General features: G+C 36.7%; 1 protein-coding gene across 1 annotated transcript in view; it reads right to left on the reverse strand.

Annotated features, from left to right (window-relative positions):
* The window catches only part of plg (plasminogen), a 38,923-nt gene extending 24,772 nt beyond the window's left edge, over window positions 1-14,151 (reverse strand). Inside the window, exons 1-19 of the mRNA XM_015035348.1 lie at window positions 14,019-14,151; window positions 11,905-12,040; window positions 11,720-11,826; window positions 11,329-11,443; window positions 11,097-11,236; window positions 9,584-9,704; window positions 9,389-9,507; window positions 8,748-8,910; window positions 8,213-8,337; window positions 7,907-8,069; window positions 6,791-6,942; window positions 6,563-6,711; window positions 5,802-5,895; window positions 4,814-4,928; window positions 3,353-3,427; window positions 3,110-3,250; window positions 2,911-3,017; window positions 2,057-2,202; window positions 769-927 (exon numbers count right to left, since the gene is read on the reverse strand). Of these exons, the coding sequence (XP_014890834.1) occupies window positions 769-927; window positions 2,057-2,202; window positions 2,911-3,017; window positions 3,110-3,250; window positions 3,353-3,427; window positions 4,814-4,928; window positions 5,802-5,895; window positions 6,563-6,711; window positions 6,791-6,942; window positions 7,907-8,069; window positions 8,213-8,337; window positions 8,748-8,910; window positions 9,389-9,507; window positions 9,584-9,704; window positions 11,097-11,236; window positions 11,329-11,443; window positions 11,720-11,826; window positions 11,905-12,040; window positions 14,019-14,067 (2,376 nt within the window). The 5' untranslated portion in view covers window positions 14,068-14,151. The remainder of the gene's footprint in view (window positions 1-768; window positions 928-2,056; window positions 2,203-2,910; window positions 3,018-3,109; window positions 3,251-3,352; window positions 3,428-4,813; window positions 4,929-5,801; window positions 5,896-6,562; window positions 6,712-6,790; window positions 6,943-7,906; window positions 8,070-8,212; window positions 8,338-8,747; window positions 8,911-9,388; window positions 9,508-9,583; window positions 9,705-11,096; window positions 11,237-11,328; window positions 11,444-11,719; window positions 11,827-11,904; window positions 12,041-14,018) is intronic.
* Window positions 14,152-15,874: the final 1,723 nt, after the last annotated feature.

Consider the following 15,874-nt stretch of genomic DNA (forward strand, 5'->3'; position numbering starts at 1 on the left):
TTTTTTCACAAATGAAAAAATAGCTTTTCTATATAATCTAGTACTACAAACAGACTTCTAATGATGTGTTCAGGTTGAAACCAGAGCATTTTATTACAATCTCAGCTGTTCTGCAGACGCTTTCAGGAGGACTTCAGTCAAACAGCATCATGAAGACGGAGGAACAGCAGAATAAATTCTTTGCAGAACAAATTTTCACACTTGCGGCTCCAAACATGTTTTTCGCTGGATTTCGGGGGAAGTTGCTGTTTAAATTATTGCAGACCCTGTTATAAATTCAATTAAGCTAAAACCTAATTACTAATCCTACGGGAAATTAAATATTGTAACTCAATGAATCCAAAGTTTTTCAGAGTTGTTGTAGATGCTGATGGCTGTGAGAAGGAAGGACCATGAAAAGAAATTGTCCTAATTTTCTTGATTCTATGAAGAATCCTTCTCTGCAAAAGATAATCGCTTTGACATGAAAAATGTCAGTTTATTAATGCTATCCTATAAAACATTTTAAAATGTTTTATTTGACATGATAAATATAAAGCATATAAAAGAATGAAGATGAAAAGATTCAAAACCAATGTAATTTATTTTATTCAATCAATTCAAAAAGCATACAGAATAATTTTCATCAATAAACTCTTAATCACATATTGGTTCCAGGTTTCTTCTAAACATCATACAATGTAATCCTGTTACATAAAACACTCACATAACTAGGAAGTTGTGCAGCTGTTTTTGACCTCCAGTCACATTTCATGCTGGGACATTTCAGTTGGCCTTTACTGTCCTGTCGATCCAGTCCACAAACTTGGAAACTCGAGCGTAGACTCCAGGTTTCATGGCGTTGGCGCATCCCAAACCCCATGATGTCACACCCTGCAGGACATACTTATTCTGTTCATGACACACCAGAGGACCTCCGCTGTCACCCTGTTGAAAAAAAAAAAAAGCCACACACATGTTAACATTACATTTTATTTTGCTGAATTTGGAAAATTATTTAAACAGGAGCATTTTCAGGGATTTTTTAAAATTTGTTTTGAAAATGGGAGTGAAAAGCAGCTATTACAATACCGCCACCTTGTGGTTGATTTGTTAGCAGCTTGTTAAAGGGAATAAAGAGATACTTCTAAAAACAACAGCTGCAAATATTGTTTCAAAAGTATAATATTTTAGAATTAGATCATGCAACGATAACTACGATGGCAGATAAGGGACATTGTAGATGTAAAAAAGATTAGAGAATTTCTGCCAAAATATTCTGAAATGTTTCAGATTAATATCAGACATTTTCTAGAAAAAAATGAGCTCCAAAAGTCAGCTCAGAAAGTCAAAAATAAAGAGATTTTTTTTCTAGAAGGTTTTTGATTAATCTCAAAATTTCTCAAGTCAAAGTTTATTTATGAAGCACATTTAGAACAACTTAAGCTGACTAAAGCACTGCACAACAATCACAACATCGTAGGTAGATAAACAATAAATACAATTAAGTTTGGTACAAAATAATGAGACAATTCTAAAATTGGCAGAAAATATGAACAACTAGTAATATGAATAAAAGCAAAGATACTTAATTTAAGCTGCAGTGATTTCCAAAACATAAAAAAATGTCTAAAAATGTTCTTGTTTTTTCTAGATTATTTTGGTGAAAATGTACTTCTCCTTTGTTTTATTTTTCTATCTATAATGGCCCCGTCGTAGGAAACTGACCAAAAAAGAAACCACTGCTTCAAACAAATCAAAATAGGCCCTAAAGTAATAACATTCCTGCCCTGCTTCTTAATGGAACAGTAAGTAGGTAGATAAATTAATTACACCATCTCTCCAACATTAAACAATATAATTGATCTGTACAAATTATGAATATTTAGAAAACTAATAAATGATGTTTGAACTAATTCACTTTCAGAGTTATCAATTCACTTCCAAATTTGTATCTGGTGAATTATGACATACATTTTCTTCTGTGTGATTTAAAATCAACTAGATTGTTTATTAGACAGCCCTGATCAAAGTGATCACATAAACCTGAGTGTACAGTGATGCAAGCTTTCTGCACCTGGCAGCTGTCGATTCCTCCATCAATGTTTCCGGCACACATCTCGTGGTCTCTAACTCTTCCGCTCAGGTAAGATGGCTGATTGCATTTCTTGTTCTCGATCACAGGGAATCCAGCTTCCTTCAGCACACCTTCACCTCCTGAACCTGCAACACACATTCCTGCTGTTATCCTTCCCAAAAGATTTCCCCAACAGTTTTTAAGACTGCAGTATGTAACTTTTATTTTAAAAATATATGTATTTATTTGTTGTTGTAATGGTAAAATGTGAGACAGATAATCTGTGAAAAGATCTCCTCCAATTCTTTCCTGATATGCTATTACTGTCTGAAGAAATACACCGCTCCCAGTCAAATACAACCCATCAAAGCCTGGAGGAGGGTCTTAACGTTGTCAATCAACCTCGTGAACACGTTGTTGAATGTGCCAATAGTGGAGAAACAACTCAGTGGCCATGCTATGTAGCCTTAGCATTCTCAGCAAGATCTGCTGAAAGGGAGAAACTGTAGCACTAGCAAAAAGGAGATGATTGACTGCGCTAAGACCCGCCCCCTCTCTCTGATTGGTGGTCCTAGCCAGCCCTGGGAGAAGCCAGAGGAGGTCTCAACTATATGTTTCAACAATATGTAAAAACATTATTATAAAAGCTACATACTGCAGCTTTTGAAATGTAATGTTATGTATTTTTGATACTTATCCTGATGTATTGCAAGTCTTGATTTATTGTGCTTTTTTTCCCGCTGTGAGCATTTTCTGATTTATTTTTTGGTTTTTACCCATCTGCTGAGAATGTTCTGAACATTTTGGATCTTAGTTGGCCTGCTTTTTGAAACTTAAGGCATCTTGTGACGTACCTTGCGTCTCACCCCAACCAGTGACATAACACTCTGTTCCACTGGGAACAATGTAGTCCTTTTCTGGCAGACAAACAGGAAGCACTTTGTCATTTATAACAGCTGGGCTGAAAACACAAAAGTGTGTAGTTATGGGGTTACGTAATCGACTTAACATCATGCTGCGCTGGGACACGATCATGATCAGACTTTTACCAACCTCTGCAGTTTGAGCAGAGCGATGTCCGCTCCATTAGGTCCCAGCACCAGTTTCTCCAGCTGCCGTATTTGTTTGGATGGTTCTGTAGCTGCTTCCCTGTGGATTCCCAGGACTACCTGGTAGGCTGAGGGCCGTGTGGACCTGCAACGGCAGAGCAAGTCCATGCAAATCAGCCATCCAGTGTTATTTTAATTACAGGATTTGTTATACAAGCGTACTGCTGTAAAGTTTCTGTTGTCTGACCTTTCCAGGCAGTGTGCAGCAGTGACGACCCACTGTGGGTGAATCAGAGTCCCACCACAGAAATGGATTCCTCTGCTGGTAATAGAAAAGATCATGAAATAAGTAAAGGTGTTGCAAAATTCACATTTAGCACATTTTGTACTTACATTTGGGCCTAAACTGCTTCTAAAAAAAAAGCCCATGTGCTTGAAAAAACAGCCAGTTTTTGGCAATGAGTTAATGTTCTTGTTTCAAAAGCCTTCAGGCTGTTAAGTCACATTCGACAGGCAGTGCGCCGTTACCTAGCAACCCCAGCTGAGCCTAACCCTGTTACCTAGCAACCCAAGCATTGTTCCAGCACGTTTGGTCAGCTGGTTTAACCGTGGAGTGCGCTGTGTTTTGTGTTGATTTATCATTCAGAAACCACTTGCTGCATTATTATTGGTTGTGCAGGAGGCTCCACTTCTGTTTTTCAAAGATGTAGGTTTACATAATTGCGCATCTGTTTGCAGCCATTTTCACATGCGAGCGTAAACAATGAGATTGGGGGCAGATTTAAAGTGACAGTTCATTCTGAAAGGAGCCAAAAATAGGCAGGACTGGCCAGATTAAACCTCATTATCCAAGGGTCCATTCACACCAGCTCTGTATAGTCCACTTTAATCCAACTCCAGTTCTTTTATCTAGAAAGTCCAGTTTGTTGGGGGAGGTGTGAATGCATAACTGAACTCTGATTCTAACCAAAAAAGTGAACTCTGGTCCATCTACAAGCCCAGATCTCAGTTTGGTTGAAGTGAACTCTGGTGCGGTTCGGATGCACATGTGAAAACCAAGGAGAATGGAGTCCGATCCAAAAGCAGGAAGCAGACTATAGCACAGGGCATTCTGGGTAAATACAATCAAAACAAACATGCTAGTTCAGCGCTAGCAGGAGAAAAGACTCGTGTTTTTTTTTTCTACCAAACCCAAAAGAGAAAATCTACAGCTGCTAAAATCTGACTGCTCCATTTTTGTTTACTTTTTGTGAAGAAGGAATTTGTGCTCAGCGTCTTCTTCAGAGCTTTTGTGACATTTCCTTCAGTGACTTGGTACAGCGCCACCACAGGTGTGGAGGGGAACAGGTTTGTTAATTAGTTTGGATCATTTGACACAGTGCAGTGTGAAAGTGAACTACAGCAGCTGAAAATGTAACAAATGTTGCACCTTTGGTTTCAATCGGACTGTCAGGTGTGAAAACACCCTTAGATTGGTCTTGTGAAAAAGTGTAATGAATAATTTATTTATTTATTTCTCTTTTTTATTGTTTATTCAATGTTACATGACTCTGGGTTTCTGTTTTTAATTATGTAAAGCACTTTGAAATGCCTTGCTGCTGAAATGTGCAATACAAATAAACTTTGATTTGAAAATAAATAATTTAAAGTTGAAAATCTTGTGTTTTGGTTCCATTATCATTTTTGACATTTCGTTTTTCATGCTCACCTGGTTCGGAGGCTGATTTGCCAGGGCCATGAATGAGGTTTGGCCTCGCAGCCACCAACAACACGACCAAAACAGCGCTTCGGCTTGTATACCGGCGTCCCACAGTCCATTCCAGCTACAAAGACAGTTCACAGTCCTCAAATTTTATAATGGCAGACAGAGAAAAATGCCTGCTTTTTAAAACTTCAATGATAAAGATTTAATCCATGGTTGGTTTCCAGGATTCATTTGTTGATTGCAGATTGTAGTTTAAAATTTACCTGACCTAAAGCATTTTGTCTCCATCTGAGCTGGCTCCCCTTTCTCAAATCTCCTGGATAATTTGTAAACAAGACACTCTTTCCCACCTCACTCCCTTCTGAAGACATCCATGGAGCTGAGCGCTCCCAAAGACTTGCTCTTAGATAAGACCATCATATCAGACTGTTGCCTGGGAGACCGAGCTACATGGATCATGGTAATACACATGCATTCACATACACAACAAACAGATACACTGCGTGATTGTCGCCGCCTTCGATGGCTCCATGTCTGAGTCTTAGATTGCCATCTGTGCCATATACTTTCTGATGTTGTCATTTCTCTATGCTTTTTAGTTTATTACTTTTAGAAATCGTGTAGGACTTATTACTTTACACCAACATACATACACAGCTTCATACTTCTAATATCCAAGCAACAAATAGAGAAACTCCTGTTAGTTTATTTAGCAAACCAGAACAAGAATCAAACATGGAGAACCAACATTTGTCCTTATACTTTATGAATCTAGAACTCACTTTTAGTCACCAACTCATTTATTGTTTCATAACACTCCAACTTTTTGTTTTTTAAGTGACTAGAATCAGGACTCTAGAGGAGAATTTGATTTGGTTTGGCGTTATCTAGAAGTTTTTTTTGGAACATAGTGATTTTAAAAAAACTGAAGGTTTTTCTGTTCAGTCATATACTGAGCAACCAACCCAGGTACAAATTGACATTTACACACCACAATCAGGGATCTGGCAGTAATCCCACTTCTTGTTCCTGTCAGTGGTGTAGCACCACGGTCCGTTCACATCGTTGTCTGGGTTTCTGCAGCTCTGGTCGAGATTTACAGAGACACAGTGAGTATAAACGGACAGCAACGAGGGCTCCTTTAATACACGATTATAAGATGGAATATCAGAGCCATGCAAAGAAAAATTTAAAAATACAATTAGGGGAATAAAGTAGAAAAGTTATGAGAATAAAGTTGAAATAATTTGAGAATAAAGTTGAAATAATTTGAGATTAAAGTTGTAATAATATGAGAATAAACTTGCATGAGAACAGAGACGTAATATTACAAAAATTATGTCTGTATTGTTTTTTAGTTAATAAAAGAATTAAGTCATAATGATACAAAAAGAAAGTTATGGACTTACAAGAATAAAGTCAAAATAATTTTAGAAAATGTTGCAATAATATGAGTATAAAGTTGTAATAATAGAAATATGACTTTTTTCTCATAATACCAGGACTTTGTTCTTGTGTTATTTCAACTTTATTTCAAACAATTTTATTCTCATAATATGAGTTTATTTTTGTAATTTTATTTATTGGACAATTCAGATCATGTACAAATATTTGAACTTTTTAACATTTTCTTACATTATAAGCATGGAAAAAGAGACATTCTCATAGATTTTATGAGTAAAAACAATGAAAAGTGGTGAATAATTGTCAATAAAACTGCATAGCATAAATAAAAACTCTAAAGATTCTTACATTTCCCTCCAGACCTTTATCAGGGTGGGTCCTTGGCGTGAAGCTGTTTTGGTGGTGCGGGCTCTGAGCGCTCCACGCCTGGCAAGTCACGCCCGTCAACGTTATGGAGGTCGGGCCTCTGTACGTCGCTCCATTTCCAATCTTACAGTCTGAAACAGTAGCAAAAAAAAGTCAAATTATCAAGGAGTAAAACCACGACAAGGATGGTGTATAAAGAAAAAGATGCACCTGTCTGAGCCGGAGTTGGGCTTGGCGCTCCTGTGGGTTTGGGGGAACATTTTTCGAGGTTGCAGTACTCCCAGCGGACTGCGGGGTCGGTGGTGTAGCACCACGGCGCTCGGTCTCCATCAGGGTTCCTGCACAGATTCCTCTTGAGGTCCCTGAAAGACAAAAGCTTCACGCTTTATGTCCAATGAATCGATCGAGTTCATCAACAATGTTTCACATCATAAAAACACAAAGTCATAAAAGACAGAAAGCATTGAGAAAACCAGTAGCAAACATTACAGTTTCAAATTCATCAACACACATAAAATATATTCTTCCATGTTTCATTTATTATGGTGAGTTTTTAGTTTGAATCTAAAGGAAATGTAATCAGGTAATGTTCTATTATCTGATTATTGGTTATTGTGGCTTACATTAAAAAAGTAAAATTTAAAACTTTATACATATTGGCACACCAGAATGTAAAATAAAGTCATAAAGTAACCTCACACAGGTTACCTCACTAAGCAGAACATTACAGTACAATAATCAGGGAGAAAGTCCCATCTAAATAATTGCTATTTGTTTAAATATTAAATCGAGTCACAACTATTAACAATTTCTACACAACAAATGCAACATAAAACATTTAAATTATGCTTTAAATAGATCAGAGTTTTAGATTTTAAATAAACACTTATTTCCAAATCATTTTTACAACAACTCAATATGTTGTTTAACATATTTCATTTTTAGTTACGGTAAAAGGTAAACAAAAATATAAAGGCATATTTACTATTAATTTACTTACAAATTTAATATTAAACATAATATTTTTGTGGCCTGCAAGTCATTTCAACTTTTTGAAACGTTGCACTTTGGTGATTGAGGATAATTTGGACTATTATTTTTTATTGTGTAGCAACAGTACAAAAAGGTTTGACATTATTATTTTGAGTAAAGTATTATTTCTTATGTGCATATTTGACTTAAATGTTTCAGTGTGAGATTATGCTACTGTATTTTAAAGGTTTTTCAGACTTCTGTTGAGTGGAGGCAGTTAATCTAAAAAATGTAAATCAATATATTTAATAAAATGCATGTATTATTTACCATCACTGCTCGGTTAATACTCACGCTGAGGGGAAACTCTCTGGAGTTTTGTTGTGTCTTTGAGGCGTCTGTGAACTCCACCACTGGCATTTTTTCCCGCTGATCGTCTGTGACGTTATTCCCCGGTAGCTGCTGCCGTTCCCTTCGTAACAGTCTTCGTCTTCTTCAGGGGGAACCACGCCTTCAGCTGCACGGAGAAACCACTTTTTCACAATATTTGGCCTTACTTTTCTTTATCCAACTCTAAATGTTTCCTGTGTTCAGCTGCAGAAGTGGATTTTAATCCTAGGAGTTAAATTTAAGTGAGAAATGTTTTGTTTTTTGTTGTACCCGGATCTGGAGCGTCTCCGCAGCGAGGCACGCTGCAGTACTCCCAGCGAGTTTCAGAGTCGGTGGTGTAGCACCAGGGCCTCCTTTCGTTGTCAGGATTACGACAGTAATTATTGATTAAACCTCTGAAAAAGAAGAACGCAGACAAAGCAATTATTAATGTTTTTAGGGCTTTTAATGGCGTGAGCTACTGAAGCTGGGAATGGACATTTTCCACATATCGATTATCCGATTATTTTTCCGAAATAATGAGGCAACATGCCAACGGTTTTCTCGAGCTAAACAGTTTTCGTGAGATGGCGAGTTAATTTCTCAAAGGTTTTCTCGAGATATTTGGAGGCATTTGAAGGATGTAATCAGGTTCAACACACCAATCATCTTGTGATCTCAAATAAACTTTGTTTTCTCGAGAAAATCGTCTCTACATGCAGAAAATGTCTGCTCTCTGCTTCCGTCATGAGCGTTAATAAATCCCACTAATATTTCTAAGCCGATTCACATCGTTGTATTTAAGAAGCGTTTTGTTCTCACTCACTTGCAGGGGTAGTTTTCAGGTGTGCGGTTGTGTTTATGGGGCGTCTGGGCCGCCCAGCTCTGGCAGGTTTTACCCGTCTCCGTGACGGCGATCGTTCCTCGGTACGCTTGACCCTCGCCGGTGATGCAGGTCGTCTCCGGGACGATGGTGGGAGGCTCCGATGCTAAAACAAGAAACCAGCAGAGCTCAGGGACAAGTAATGGAAAACGGCTTTCTAAGATGCTCATACACCTGGAGTTTTTCTACAAACTACTATGTATAATTTTTAAATACTTTATGGGACAGACCAATGAAAGTAGAGTTAGTGAAGTGGAAGGAAATATGCAACATGGTTTTATTTATGGATACATTGCATTTGTTCAGTGGAGTAAAAGGGCCAGACTAAGAAAAAAATATTAGGGCTAAGAATTAAAAATTACTTGTAAATTATTTTGAAAGCCATGCATCATTTTCCTTTCTGCTTTGTTTAAAATCTCCCACATAAACTTCCAACAATGTGAAAAAGTATAAGGCTAGTGTTTTCTCACGGTAAAGTATAAGAAATAAAGATTGTGTTCTGAAATTGATAAAATAGTTGAGTTTCACAGGATGCACAGGATTGGGAAGAGTCGGAGCAAATAAAGAGAAATGTTTGGACTCACTGCAGCGAGGAATGGAGCAGAAATCCCAGCGTTTGGACGGGCTGGTGGTGAAGCACCACGGCCGCGGATCTCCATCTGGGTTTCTGCAGTAGTTCTCCTCCAGGAACTTATCTGGAAGACTACAACAAGATTTATTTTATTCCCTAAATCACACGTATTTGAGACTAAAATTAAACATGGTCAGTTTGGTCTTACGTTGAAGGGTTGTAGCCGTGATTTTGAGGTTTCTGGGAGTCCCAGCGCTGGCAGGTGAAGCCATTTTCAGTGGTGGAGGTTTTTCCTCTGTAGTCCTCACCGCTGCAGACGATGCAGTCCTCTGCAAACCAGTCAGAAGGTTGACATTTTTTAACCCAGTCAAATATTCTCCCCTATTCTCCCTTGTGATGTTTTCATTCCACCTCAACTTTAGAAATGCTCTTGCTTAACTTTGAAGTCGCTGTTCATGCTAATTAGATTCTGACATGTTTAGCCTGAGTTTCTTCTCACACACAACAGTAACCGTCATTCAAAAGGTATGAAAAACTGTTCATGTGGTAAAATAACCAGATGGAGTTACAGGTCTGACACCCACTGAAGAAGTTAGGAGTGTTATGAAACAAAAACATCAAAAGAGAGACTCTGAATTGCAATAATGGTGAAAACTTTGATTTCTAATATTTTTCTCAGATTTCTGCCTTCAAATATTTAAAGAAATGCGTTCTTTCCCAGTAATGTAAAGAATTTCTAGCTGTTACCTTAAAACTGTGCAAATTGGAAAATAAATTTGCTTTGTGGAAATGTGACATGGTTTTCACTAAAAGAAAAAAAAGGTTTTGTGCTAGGATGAAGTGTTTATCAGCTTCATTGAAATTGGTTTATTTAAAAAAACGTTTTTCTCATCACTGGATGTTGCTACACAAACCACGAAGAAGAAAATGACAGGAAGTAGTTAGAAGATCGTGTCACGGTTTTTTTAATGACATCGCGTGAGGGTATTATTCACGTCATTTTAAATTGCATTTCTTATTTAATGGAAACACCAGAATTGCGAAATTATGTTTTTTTGACATCAGCGAAAGGCTAACTGAGTTTCCAGTGACAATAAAGTCGCACAATTTGGAACGCACTTATTTTGAAAAAACTCTTGTTTTCCTGTAAAATTTTGCCGAATTTTAACAAACCTGCAATGGAAACACTTTTTTGCACCACAAGTCACATGATCAACAACTGATGTTATTGGAACAAACCATGAAGAAGAAGACGACAGGAAGTAGTCAGAGGATCATGGCGCTGTATGTTTTTAATGACCCTATCACATGGACAAACTTATTAGCATGGGATTTTCAACTGTATTTCTTATTTGTGTGTTTTCAACATTGGCGGTGTTGTTGCCACTAGCCACAGCCACTTCCCCTATTCTCCTAGACCAGTGGTTCTTAACCTGGGTTCAATCGAACCCAGGTTAAGAACCACTGTCCTAGACTGACTCGTCATTCAACGGGTCCAGATAATCCCTAAACCTGCCGACTTTTACCCTAAATCAAGGTTTCTGGTATGATCTGTGTTGACTCCTCTAGCCTCTAACTGAAATTGTGTTTTTTCAACATTAGCAGAATATAGCAAAGTTTTGCACACAAAACTCTGTGTGTAATAAAACACAGAGGCCTCACATATGATAAGGAGTCTTTGCTCTATTGTTTTTTTGTTTTTTTTTTTACTTTAAGCCTACCGGTGCAGCTGGGGACATTGCAATGTTCCCAGCGGACTTCTGGATCAGTGGTGTAACACCAGGGACCTTGGTTATCCGAATCAGGATTTCTGCAGAAGTTTGAGTCCAGGTCACTCAGGGGATGAGTTTGTGGTGAGTAACTTCAGGAGACAAAAAAGGAACCGTTAGAAAAAAAGATATAAAATGATCAAATACTGTAAGTGGAATAAATCTGGAGTCTGTGAATAGATACTTGGGTCTGTGTGGAAATTTTGCATCCCATCTCTGACACAGCTTTCCTGTTTTTGTTCTGTCTTTGGTTCCTCTGTAATCTGCTCCATTTCCACTGATGCACTCCAGGAGGTATTCTAGACAAAACAAAGTAGTTTTGTTTTGTTTGTTTGTTTTGTAGAGTGAATCATGCAACTGGCACCAAACAGAATCACGCAACTGGCACCAAACAGAATCACGCAACTGGTACCAAACAGTGATGTTTGAGTCCACAAATCAAGAGCAAAGTCATTGATCGCTGCTGTTTGCAGACGTGGCTCAAACGTCACTGCTGTTGCACCACAGAGCAAACATTAACACACGACAAGTGTAATAAGTGGGAAACATCTTTAGTAAAGCAAAAAGCAACTTACTCTTTTTTTCATACAAAGCGGAGCTCTGTCTGCGCAAAACAAGCTCCGTCTTTGAATTTGCTGCTGCTGTCCAACACTCCTGATCCTTCTCCACATAAACAAAAGCTCTGGAAGATAAAGACGCATCAAACTTTAAATTTACTGCAGAGACTGGAGAAGATGGGAGTTTTTAGGGGACGATTTACTTGCACGTGAAGGACGTTTCAGCTTCACATTTGGCTGCACATCTGGTTACGTTGTTTACCATGTACTGTCTCTTGTTCAGAGAGAGAACCCACGCGCCTTCGGTTTTGGAGTAACCGTCTACTTCTGTTCCACCAACTGGAAGAAAAAATAAAAATGTTATACATTAATGAAAGACGATCTTATCTGTCAACTTTTGTTCAACAGAAGTACATATTTTCAGGTAGAAGATTTAAAAAACTGCTGAGTTTATGTTTGTTGGACGCATTATCTGCTTTTACTCTTCGTTTTTTACTTCTTTTGAAGTTAATGAACCGAAAAGTAGTAATGACAGCATAAATGACACAAAAGTGCTTATTTATTCCTATACTCTGCATATTTAATGCAATATATGCTACTTACATTAAAAATGACCTAAAATAACAACAGAACTGTTTGCTGGACACCAAAGAGTCTTTCATTCTATGATACATAAAAAAATGAAATATTCTAGCTAAACTGGGATGTTTGAGACAATTCATGAACTGTTTTATCTAAATTTGTTTGCAGGTCCATGACCTAGTGGACCCTCGTTATGTAAGAAAATGTGATGGCAAGTTTAGTCATACAAAGGTTTCTAAATGTTCAGGGTTTCATTCAACACACTTTAAATTCCTAACAAATGTTCTAATTTTTATAACCACTCAGACATTTCCTAACACTTCTAAAATGAAAATGTAAAGATGTTTTCTGAATCACATTTCTCCAGAATCTTACAGATTTTTGTCTGTCTCTTTTTTTGTCGCACTTAAACTTTTCAGCTCTGCATATAAAGTTGAATGTTTTGAATAATCAGTGAACAAAATGTCCGACTCCAGGTTACAAAACTAATTTTTAACTCACAAATTATGCAATAAATAACAGAACTTTCATAATAACAGGTGCAAAACATTTAAAACAACAGTTTGATTTTCTTCATGCTTCTCTCATAAGATACATTTCTGCTTTCCTGCTAGCATGCTAGCCAAGACTGCTAGCTAAAAAAAAAAGATAATAATAACAATAATAGATTTAGTATTTTAATAAAACTGGATTAGATTCACTTAACTAATCACATTTATCCAAATTACATTAAGGTTTTCATTCACTGTCATCTCTTTTTTTGTTATTTGTTTAAGCTAGTAGCATTTAGCTACACTGACCAGTTAGCATCATAGAACTCACTGTTAATCATTTTTAAATTATCTGTTAACTGCATAAAAATAATCTGATTTCAGGTATGGTGAGCCATCAACTCTTCTCTTTTGTTTCACATATCATGAAAAAAAAAACATCTAGTCCTTTCAAAACGTCTTGAATTTTTTCTGCAAGATGGGCAGAAGATTAGTTTTAATTTAAAGATAGTTTCTGAGACTTAAGTTGTCTAACTACACTTGTTACTCTAATGTTCATTGGTTTAAGATGCCTAATGTTTAATTATTTCACCAAAAAAATGGTGTAACTAAAAAAAATGCAGCCTAAAAGCTGTGTTGTTCTGAAACATGGAAGATTTAATACAAATTAAAGTCATTATTTTCTTTCTAACAAAAGTTGAGTTGTACGAAACTCTAAAGTGGGTTTTTATGCAAAAGAAAAAGCTACATACAACATGATTCTCTACTTTCTGCTTGAGTAATCCGATCAAATGTCTCCTCTTTGACTTATTTGAAAGCGAATCAGCGATTTAAAATCCTCCTGCAAAGGCTCTGAGAAAAAAAAAGATTGCACAGAGGCTTTATACACTCCATACTTCCAGAGTACTAAAGGGACAAGGACAGAAAGATACACAGGACTGGAACAAAACAGCTGCAAGCTGCAATAAATACATAAGAATGTGACCATTTTATTTGAATTTTTATTTGATTTAGCAGGTTAGATGTCAGATTCGATGAATGGAATACATCCAGTGGAAAGCACTTTGCTTAAAGGAGAACTTGGTAACCGTATGTCATAGCGGTAGCTTTATACATCACATTTTTAATCATTTAAACAAAAAAATACAAACCAGAAGTATTTGATCCAATCCTGTTTGTGTGAAATCGGGTTTAAACCATCTTATTAAGTCTTGGTTCAAGGAATCAACATTTTTGTTTCTTACCAGAGCAGATGAAGGCTCCAAACAGAAGAGCTGCCTTGTATAAGTCCATGTTGAGGATTCAGACTAGCAGCTCATCATCCGCCCCTTCTGATGTATATTTACGGTGTCGCTCAGCTGGGAGGATAAATAAGACGTCTCAGTTATTCGTCAATCATTGACGAGGACAGCAAAGAGCAAAGGGTCAGAATCCTTGTTTATGGTAGATTTTTGGACCAGATCAGCAGTCCAGCACCCCATTGTCAAAGTATTTCATTCACCAAGAGTCACTTTCTGTGTTCTGGTAAAGAAGGAGCACAGTCTGTTGTTTTAAATCCACCATGTTAGGTTTTAAAAATCTGACTCCTGGACTTTGATTCTGTTTGATTTAATCTGCAAATTCTGGTCTGATTTTACTTTTAAGCACAGATAAAACAACAAATACTTGCTGTTATTTGTTTCCTTCTTTGATTACTCTGGTATTCTTCTTATTTTTTGGTGAATATATGAATTTGACTCGATCACTAATGCCTGTTTTTGAATGTTCAGAGGACAAAACTGCAGATTTGCTGATGTGAACCAGATGAAACAGGATCAATATCAACTGTTAATCTTCAGCTAAGAGAGATCAGTGTCCTTCTCTGCAAACAAGTCATTTCAAAACAACCTACTTTCCGCACAACGGGAACATCCAGAGTTTAGTTTTCTGAGGACGGAAATAAATTTTACAAACTCTGTACAAAGTTTAGACGGTATTATTGATCCCATTCATCCCAGTGCAACATTTCAGATCCAATCCAGTCCGATTAAATCCACAATCTTAATTCACCAACAATAGAATTAAATATTCTGAATGCTACAGTAATATTTGGTAAAGTTGGGTCAGTCTCTTGAGTCTTTCAGTGATTGATTCTCGATTTTCTCTACATTGATCCAACGATTTAACAAACTTTTCCTAATCAAGATGAAAATATTGTGAAAAAGAAAAAGAGAAACGCAATCAAGGTTGAGGCAAGCTTGACCTTCGAATGATAGATTTGCATTTCTCAAAGAGAAACTCAAAGTTCTTTGTTAAAAGCTGAGAGGATATTTGGGGATTTAATCTCCAAGATATTTAAATTCTTCCTTGACTTCTTTAAATGAAAAATGAGACGATGGGTGAGAATCTGACAGGCAGTCGGATTGATAAAGAACGTTTTACTTTTCTAAATTTTTGATGTTTTTTTATTGGAAAATTTTTATTTATTTTTCATGTTTTCTAATTAGAATTTTTTAAAGTTTTTTTTTTTTTGACTGGCCTGTACTGTCAGATCGAGAGCCTTCAACTTAAAAGCAGCATCACATGAAGAAATTTCTGGTAGCATGTGCTTGTTCTAAATGAAAATTAGCACTTTCTTCCTTGATTTCTAATTCTGACTTCCAATGATTCTCTTCCTGCTAAAGAGCCCCCTGGTGGGCAGTTGAAGAAAAAACCACAGAAAAGCCGTTCCGGGCTATAAGCCGCATGGTTCAAAGCGTAGGGAAAAAAGTAGCGGCTTATGGTCGGAAAAATACAGTAACTAAAATAAAATAAAAGTCTGACTTTAATCTTCTGAGATCAAAAGTCAAAATTTTGAGGAAAAAAATTCAAAACTCTGAAATTAAAATCTGAATTCTGAGATTAAAATAGATTAAAATCAGAATTATATGAAAAAAGGTCAGAATTCTGAGATTAAAATAAAGTCAGACTTTTTAGAAAAAAGTATTTTTTTTTTCCCAATGGCCTTAATTCTCTTCTGTATATAAAGTAATATATGTATCCTGAATTTGGTTTCCTCTCTTAAATGAGAGTTAAACCAGTCCTTCAAGCTAAGAAAGAGTTAGAAAAATGTTAATAACAA

Source organism: Poecilia latipinna, unplaced genomic scaffold (assembly GCF_001443285.1).
Source record: "Poecilia latipinna isolate Pla-1442-1.1 unplaced genomic scaffold, P_latipinna-1.0 Scaffold332, whole genome shotgun sequence".
In the NCBI taxonomy this organism is placed as follows: Eukaryota; Metazoa; Chordata; class Actinopteri; order Cyprinodontiformes; family Poeciliidae; genus Poecilia; species Poecilia latipinna.